Source organism: Olea europaea, chromosome 12, assembly GCF_002742605.1.
Source record: "Olea europaea var. sylvestris chromosome 12, O_europaea_v1, whole genome shotgun sequence".
NCBI classification, from domain to species: Eukaryota; Viridiplantae; Streptophyta; class Magnoliopsida; order Lamiales; family Oleaceae; genus Olea; species Olea europaea.
The window spans coordinates 29,444,412-29,453,800 of record NC_036248.1 but is presented as its reverse complement, the minus strand read 5'-3'; the positions used below and the strand labels follow the sequence as shown (position 1 = coordinate 29,453,800).

General features: G+C 32.6%; 1 protein-coding gene across 1 annotated transcript; it reads left to right on the top strand.

Annotated features, from left to right (window-relative positions):
- Positions 1-3,098: 3,098 nt before the first annotated feature.
- On the top strand, positions 3,099-6,021 carry LOC111406343 (ADP-ribosylation factor 2-like). The gene is made up of 6 exons (XM_023035739.1): positions 3,099-3,290; positions 3,467-3,537; positions 3,770-3,889; positions 4,721-4,839; positions 5,606-5,687; positions 5,822-6,021. Exons 1-6 carry the CDS (start codon positions 3,113-3,115, stop codon positions 5,825-5,827), a joined length of 576 nt encoding a protein of 191 aa, XP_022891507.1. The 5' UTR covers positions 3,099-3,112; the 3' UTR covers positions 5,828-6,021.
- The last annotated feature ends 3,368 nt before the right edge of the window (positions 6,022-9,389 follow it).

Here is a 9,389-nt window from a genome sequence, read left to right as displayed (position 1 = left end):
TTCTTGAATTTCTCGAACTTATCAATCTTCACTAACTTAAAAATTTTCGATAGCATTGCCTATGCCTTCGTTGGGAAAATATCACTCATTCTTCCACTGGGGACAGGTGCACAAATGACAACTCCAAATGCCACCTACCTAACATTTAGGTGATGAGTCTAAATAATAGTGTTTACAAAATCTAGATATCAACAAAATTTACAGTTTCTCGAGATGTGTTTAACGAAAATGCGACTTGTGATTGGAAGGGCAATCAAGTCAGATTCTGGACCATATCAGTTTGATGATCCATCAACATCTCAAATTTTTGACATTGAGCAACATTTAGCTCCAAATATTCCAACAATTGAAGAAGGACAAGAAACCCCTCCAAAAAAGACACGTTCACTAAGAGAAATCTATGAATTACATGAACTCGGATTATTCTCTTGTGAGCCTCATCTTTTGAAGAAGTTTTAAAAGATAAAGTTAGACAAAGACAGTGAATGAACAAATTTAGACTATCGAGAAAAGCAAAACTTGAGCTCGTAGACTTACCAAAAGAAAAGAAGACCATTGGTCTTAAATGGGTATACAAAATAAAATACAACCAAGACAAGTCAATTCAAAAATATAAAGTACGAATTGTCGCCAAAGGATATCTCAACAGCCAGAAATTGATTTCACATAAACATTCATTCCAATTGTAAGAATAGAGACGATCCATACAGTTATGGCTTTAGCGCCACAATTCGAGTTCAATGTTTTCCAGCTTGACGTAAAATCAGCATTTCTAAACGTCTAAGTACAGAAGAAGTATATGTCGAGTAACCTGAAGGTTTTGTAGTCAAAGAAAAAGAAGATAAAGTTTATCATCTTCAAAAGGCATTATATAGCTTCAAACAAGTACCTTGAGCATGGAATAGCAAAATCAACAGCTATTTTCTTCAAAATGGTTTCAAGCAAAGCACAAGTGAATCATCCCTCTATGACCATATAGATAGTGATTGGTAGGATTGGTTGATGATCGGAAGAGCACTTCTAGATATGCCTTTTGCCTTGGATAAAATGTGATTTCCTTGAGCTCAATAAAACAGAAATTTGTTACTTTTCGTCGATAGAAATAGAGTACATCGTCGCTATAGATTTAGCTTGTGAAGCAGTTTGGCTTAGAAGAATTTTGAAACATTTAAAATTTGAGCAGAAATGACCACAACAATTTATTGCGACAAATGAACAATTGCAATGTCAAAAAAAATCAATTTTCCGTGCTAGTTCAAAGCATATTGAATTTTGACATCACTTTATAAAAGATCTGGTAAATCAAGAAGAAATTTGCATGAAATTTATAACTACCAACGATCAACCGATTGAGGTAAGTTGACAAAATCAGTGACGATTGATAAGTTCGAGAAATTCAAGAATCGGTTGAAGATTACAAATTAAGAGAGGGTGGAGTGTTAAAAGTTCTAAATTAGTTTGTAATCTTCAAAGAATTTAAATCCAATTAGAACTCTTCAATAAATTTGAAACATTCAAAGAAATGTGAAATGGATAAGATTTACAATTCAATTTATATATTGAAGTTGAATATTCAAAGATGTAAGCTAGAACTTTGAAAAACAACTACAGCTTTGAATATTTTGGAGAACACATATAGCTGTAAATAAAGATGCAGATAGCACCAAATGAAGATAAAATACAGTTATCTTATTCTAATGGTAGAAAATTCTTAGTCTCCATTTTCTCTATAAAAGGAAGGGATGCATTAGTGTTGATAAGATAGGAGAAATGTAAGAAAATCTTCGTAAAAAAAGAAAAAAGAGAGAGAATTGAGTGTGATGTAGCAACTCACTCGTAAAACTCTCAAATTTCATAATTAAAATCTCCCATTTTTCATAAACTCTTTCTTTCAACACCCAACAAATTTGGTATTAGAGAATAGGAAGAAAATAAAAATCATATCCAATCAAAGACAAAACAAAATCAACACTAGAGCCTCCATGGGCATGGCGCAGTGGTAAATTAGGAAGATTCTTTATGGAGGTTCAAATTTCTAAAGCAACTGGAAAGCAACATTTATGTTGGAAAGTAGATGTCATGCGGAGACAAATTCATGGTGTGCCTTGTCACCCCTTCGGGGTCCATTTGCACGTCATAAGGGGGGTCCATAGTGATGAGAACCACTTTTCGAATATTTGGCCCAAATGTGTATAAGTTGTGATCGCATTCAATTTACTCGAATAGCAAACCAAGGGAAAAGGTCAACACTCCTCAGAATTAGTCAAACGAAGTTCAGATACGTGAGTCATAAATAATAATAATAATAATAATAATAATAATAATAATAATAATAATAATAATAATAATCAACACTAGAGACATGCCTTCCTTCTATAGAAAAAATGGACTAATCTAGTTCTAAGAATTTTCTACCATTACAACAAGATAATAGCCGTATTCTATTCTCATTTGCAACTGTGTTCTTTATTTGTAGCTCCATAATGTTTAAGGCTATAGCCTGGAGCTGATTTTCAAAGTTCTAGCTTGCATCTTTAATTATTCAACTTGAATATATAAATTGAATTGTAAATTTTATCCATTTGACCTTTCTTTGTGTCTTCCTAAGTTGTTGAAGTATTCTAATTGAATTTGAATTCTTTGAAGATTATAAATTAATTTAAAACTTTTAACATATACAACATAATTCATCAAAAAACTTCCAAATATAGATTCACGGGTGTATTTGTGTAACTTTGACAGGGGGCAATGTTATTTATACAATAATGATCGTGGTAGTGTGTCACATGATTCTTGGGAGGCCTGTATAATTGATATTCCCATTGTTTATCCAAAGATGTTGGTAATGGATAATTAGTGCTGACCAAAAGTGACTGAGGCATATAAAATGGATTAGATCTCTAATTATTTCATGGTATTATCAGATTTTAAATTAGACTAGACACAATTTAATGTTATGAATATCTAGTTTTGCGAATAAGTGGTGCAAATAATATGCATCCCACAGTTTCATGGCACCTGTATTAATGTGGTGACCCGATGGATTATAAACATAATAACCATGTGTAGCTGTAGCCCGTTGGTGTTCATGTAATGTTGATTGGATGCGATAATGTGCAGGGATCAAAAGCAAAAAGGAAAAATGGGGCTGACATTCACAAAGCTGTTTAGCAGGCTTTTTGCTAAGAAGGAGATGCGTATTCTGATGGTTGGTCTGGATGCTGCTGGTAAGACCACCATTCTGTACAAGCTCAAGCTTGGAGAGATTGTCACTACCATTCCTACAATCGGTATGAATTTTCTGCAATTTAATAGCTCTGCATCTTTCAATTATTGTCTTTTTTTGTATACCTCCTGTGATGTAGTGTAATTGTTAAAGCTGAGGCTACCCTTTAGTTCTTTTGCTGGATTATGAGTTGAATACTGCTTAATTTGTATTTTATGGGGCTTTATTATTTTTGTTCAGGTTTTAATGTTGAGACCGTTGAGTACAAGAACATCAGTTTCACTGTTTGGGATGTTGGTGGTCAGGACAAGGTGGGGAAATTTTGTATGTCTGTCTGATTACTATGCCTTCATAAAAATACATGAAATTAAAATCAGGGTTCTAAATTTTGACATGATCAACTTTTCCCTTTCTTCTCTCATTTTTGGTGATCCTTATCATCATTGGTATGGTAAAAGAATACAAGGATTAATGTATCCTGTAATCTTGTCCTTGGTGGAGCTTCTTGAAGTAGTCATTTAACTAATTCATCCATGTTTGCAGATTCGTCCATTGTGGAGGCACTATTTCCAAAACACGCAGGGTCTCATATTTGTTGTGGATAGCAATGACAGGGACCGTGTTGTGGAGGCAAGAGATGAGTTGCATAGGATGTTGAATGAGGTAACAAATTTTTCTATCTTAACTCTGTTTATTTGTTCATTTTTTTAACTCCCAAGGCTACTGCTGGATGTGAAATATGAGTCAAAAATAGAAGCTCTTTTAGGCTGAGTCTAGGAGATTGATCATTTATGCAAAAAAAATAAAAAATAAAAAATGGGGAAGTTTGATTGTCTTTTTGATAGACCCCTTTCTTCACTTCAATGAGTAATTGTTTATAAAACAAGCAATGTAGTGTCCAATAAATTGCATGATGTGGACATGTGATATTGGTTAACATGATTCATGTGCTTAGATGAATTATGTATCTTGTAAAAAACAAACACATGAAACAGTTTCGATGCTTCTATAAAAAATGTTTGACGAAACAGTAGAGAGAGAGAGAGAGAGAGAGAGAGATTTTGCATCAAGTTCAGGCTTTCAGCAGCTGAACATAATGATGTTGACATGTCTATTTTCCCCTCTGACAAGATAATCTGTGCAGAAGGGGGGGATAAAGAAGCCATATAGTTGATCGGTTGCTATTGTATCATTTGCATAGCCTAATGTCATTTGAGCAAGTCTTTCTCTTTACTCTATTTGTACATTATATAATAAGTGTAGAAACAAGACAAACATGTCAATAATTTTAGCCAATTTTCTCTATTTTGTTAATCATGAATTGGGCTTAAATTGTGATGTGCCAAGAGTTCCCAACCATTGAACCAACTCCCTATGCAAAAGCTTTTTGGCCAATGGACACTTGACGAATTGGTGACTTTTCCAAATTGTGCACATAAAGTAAAAACAATATATTGACCTGTTGGCTGGAATCTATTTGACCGCTTGCTTCAGGATGAGCTAAGAGATGCAGTATTACTTGTATTTGCCAACAAACAAGATCTTCCTAATGCTATGAACGCTGCTGAAATAACTGACAAGCTCGGGCTCCACTCACTCAGGCAACGTCACTGGTAAACTTCTTAATCTTTATCCTTTAAGTCTGTATTCGGGTTAAACACTACAAGCCACTCAACTTATAATGTTGTTCACTTTGGTCATTGTACTTTTTATTTTTCCAAATTAATCACTGAACTGCTATTAGCCTTTCAATTTCTTTGCAGCACCTCCATCTGCTAAAATAATCGAAATACTCATGTGGCGGTGGTTGCAATGGAAATGTTGGTGGGTGAAGGGGGGGGGGGTGCTGATGAGGGTTGGCGAAAAGATTAAGCCTCCATTTGGCAAATATAAATGGTTTATAAATAAGAACAATAAGAAGAATAGTGGTGAATCCTTTGTGTGGATAATAAAGAATAGTAGTTATAAAAACGTAGTTGAAATTAATGTTTGATTAACTGAATTTTTTTACAGGGTTTATAATTTGGTATCCATACGGAGGCTAAGAATTTTCTTTTTTATGCATTTTTTTTTCCTCTTTTAATTTTTGTATCTGTAAAAGCTCAGTCTGAAAGCACGACCAGTCTAATAACATGCATTCTTGTCCAACTGGATGATATAAACAACGCACTAGCTGATTTTTTTTAAGCCACATTAGCATTGACGGAGTGTCTGTGCAAAAACAAAAATGAAATTTCAGCTACTAATTCGGAATTGAAATGGATTTCGATGATCAAAATGAAACAATGCTATAACTTTAAGTGATATCTGTGTTTTTAAACCTGTGTTTGGATAGGCCATTTCTTATTACTTTACAACTTGGTTTCTCTCGCTTCCCAGGTACATACAGAGTACCTGTGCTACATCTGGGGAAGGCCTTTACGAGGGGCTCGATTGGCTCTCCAATAATATCGCTAACAAGGCAAGTGTACAATCATACATTACTTTTACAGAAAATCGTTCTCGAATATGCCTCCCAACAATTCGCTCACTGTTTTCCGTTTTTTTGATTTCTTATCCCCTCATTCTGACATTTCTCCCATGTTACATTTACAGGCATAAAGTTATATGAAGTTTTTGTGAGTCGATGCTTATTAGTCCCGGCAGCCGGGTTCTTATCTAGCCTTATACATTTAGTCTGTGTGTTTATGGATATTCATTTTCAAGTCGTCTTGTTTTGTTCACGACAGCTTTAACCAATGTATATCACAATGATGGTTTGTTTTATGCATTTGCAAATATTTTTCTAGTATTAACATATTATATTGACCTGCATTTTAAAACTAAATGGATATTACCTGTTATAGGCCTAGGCCGGTCTGAGGGCAAGTTTGGCATTGCTTTTACTTTTACTTTTGTTTTTGCTGTTTCCAAAAGAAAAACTTTTGGAACTTTGAGAGTGTAGCAAGTTAAGATTCGGTTATTTCTCATTTATATACCATTGTTTCATGTTACGTTACCTACTTGGTTGACGAGTTGACTTGGCTCAGTTTTTAGAAGCATAAAATTATATAACTTTAACAAATAATCAGTGTGTTTAGGCATATAATGTCGTTGAGAAGTACTACTAAGATTAGTTTCAAACTCATGATTTCAAGTTCTTTCATGTCCAAGCTAAGCACGGTTTTGTGAAATCGTGCAATTTAAAAGTGTTAAGTACTATCCAATAATCTTTACCAAACATTCCCTGTAATGCTTGGTACCGAGAACTCAGACCAACTTGCTACTCTAGCAATGATGAATGTCTTGTATGTATACATGTCTATAATAAAGGTATCTATATAGGCAATGAAGTATTCTATATTCAAGGCTATAAATTTTGGGTTCTATAAAGGTAGCCAAGAAACCTTGCATGCATGGCAGAACCTACCATCTCTCTCGGATAATAATGTAATTTTTTATTTCATTATGATAAGTCTATTTGTCGATTAAATTCATTTTCTTGAGCATCACCTTTATGTGAAGTACTCTTCCAAAGACTAGGCTTAAACCTTTTTTTAAAAAATAAATAAATAAATAAAATAAGCGTGCAATCTTATTTGTTAAATACATGGAAAAGAAAATAAATACCTAGCTAAGGCATGAGCAACACAATTTTACTTTCGCCCAAAGGAACAAACTAACGAAGAGATACGGGACTGCAGGTCTGAAATTTGAATTACAAAGTTAACTCTACTAAATAGGAGATTTTTTTTTTTAAATTTATATTTAACGCAATTTTCCATCAAAATATTTACGTTTTATTGAACACGTATAATTTTTATAAATAATAACAATCTAGGACTCAAAAAGAATCTATTTTAAAAGTACACGTTTAACTATCTCGATAAAAGCTTAAGATGCTATTTATAGGTAAAAGCAAAAAAGGCAAAAAGTATGGTCCATTAGAATATACCTCATGGTCCTCGTCAAAATTCTAAATAGAATTAGTTCATATTTGCCTCCCCTTAAAAGAAAATTCTTTAATTCACTAGTTACTTGTATGATACCTAAATTGGTGTTAAATAGCATTACTCTTCTCAACTACGTATTTATACAATAAAATATTTTGCATGTAAGTTTAAAAAACTGCCCCATTTTTTAACCATACATTTTTCAAAGACATAACTATTTAATTTTTTTTTTTTTCAATGATGACCATCAAACAATGGCTTAGCAAATTGAGAGAGATATTGCATGTGCATGAAAATCGAAGGACCATAAATGTTTACATGACACAAAGGCATGATGGTATGGCTTTGAGATGAAATAGATTCTTTCACTTTTTAAGTTTTACCACTTGGCCATTTAATACAGCTCCATATGTTCTTGATTACTTGAATGTCTTCTTTTCCTTTTTTTTTTTTCTTTTTCTTTTATTAAAGATTGAATCCTTGCGCATCAATGATGCGAATTTTATGATGTTGATGTTAACTTTAGTACACCGATCAAATCATAGCAAACTTTACAAAATTGGGAAGTATTGAAAAACCTGGTGAACATAAATAGAGCAATGGCATGATACTTATGTTCATCACTACAAGAATGTAGATATAAGAGGAAAAATACTAGTTGTCTATAAAAAGTATGAACAATGAATTTATTTAAATGAAAAATTATGTATTGAATTCGTTACATAGGTAGTGATTGACATATCTTTTTAAATAGTAAGATACATTCGCATAGACTTACGGGTTCAAAGGAGACGACAAAAGGCTCAATACTAGAAGTTGTCAAAAAGTACAAGCTTGAGAAAATGTGGTAGCTTCATTAGTATCCTAATGAATTTTCACTAGCAAGTTAGCCATATAGTACACTTATCATATATCAATATATATAATTATTTTATATCTTTAATCGTGCTTATACCTTTATCTGTGTATCCAATGTTTAAAATATATTCTATATAAATATTCCACATAATGGGATTAAAAATCCTAGTAGTCCTAATCGTAAATGATGGATAATAGGTGTTGTGCATATCGATACATACAATATTGTAGTTAATGCATGATAAACCGTGCCTAAAAAGTACGAATATAAATAAATCCGCTTCGCTGAATTATATTTGTTTGATAAACGATTATTTCATTCTATTACAAGGATTTCATTAACCAAACAACTAGTTGTAAAAGGTGCATGATTCCAGTCTTAAAGTAGTGGATACCAAGAAACCATCCCAAGGAATACCTTTGGCGGCTGCAATTCTTCAACCATGCAGGGCTAAAGCAGGAGGGAAAAAACAAAAAAAACGGTGATTTACTTGGCAATCTTTTTAGATTTATATACAAAATTTGTTTCTTTTTAATAATTGCTACTTTCAAACCCAAATTTGTATCCTCATTCTCTTGAAAAGCGTGCCACTCTTCTGAACATATACAAAATTAAATTTAATATTTTTTCCAATCTCTTTTATTGGGTTTCGTTGTTCATATTTATAGTTAACTACAAGTTTTCAACGTAGAAATTCATTAATTATTGTCACTTATTGCTTAATCGCAAGTTTGTCACCAATTTTCACGACAGTTGTGCCGTGCCAACTTTATTAAAATTGTCTAATTGCCTTCATAAAAACATGATTTATTTCAAATTCCAAGACACTAATCTAAGTTGAAAAGTGAAATCTAAATTTAGTAAAGTATTTTCATTCATAAGCATTTCTTACTGATTATCAATAATGTTTCATCAATTAATTTGCAATTAAAATGACAAATCAATTAAAGTCATCTAAATGACCACATCACTGATTATGGGTAAGCCAATATGACAAATAGCATTATTCAATTTACAAAAGTTAAACATGTGAAAGTTACGTAACAATCTCACAAGATATTCTCTATTTTTAGAGACAGATAAAGCAAATATAATCACCAACTTGTTATTAGAGCAATAAATTGAGGACCTATAATGCAATTGTCCCTTTTAGTTCTGAATATATTCCAAAAAGACAGGTGACACCCACTCGATGCCCTCTCGTTTAAGCTGTCATTTCATTTCTATCAGAGAATTATTAAAAGAAAAAAGACATAAAAATACAAAAAAAGAAAAAGCTTGAAAGAATATTATTGTCAATTTCCAATTGAACATTACTCATAACAGTTAAATTGTAGCTGTTCATCAGGTGATAAGGCTAGATCATGATTCA

What these genes read in the sequence shown, in the direction of transcription:
- LOC111406343 (XM_023035739.1), top strand. Translation starts at nt 3,113, where the DNA reads ATGTGCAGGGATCAAAAGCAAAAAGGAAAAATGGGGCTGACATTCACA. An exon ending in ATGTTGGTGGTCAGGACAAG is followed by an intron (nt 3,538 to 3,769) that starts GTGGGGAAATTT and finishes CCATGTTTGCAG; the next exon opens with ATTCGTCCATTGTGGAGGCA. An exon ending in TCACTCAGGCAACGTCACTG is followed by an intron (nt 4,840 to 5,605) that starts GTAAACTTCTTA and finishes CTCGCTTCCCAG; the next exon opens with GTACATACAGAGTACCTGTG.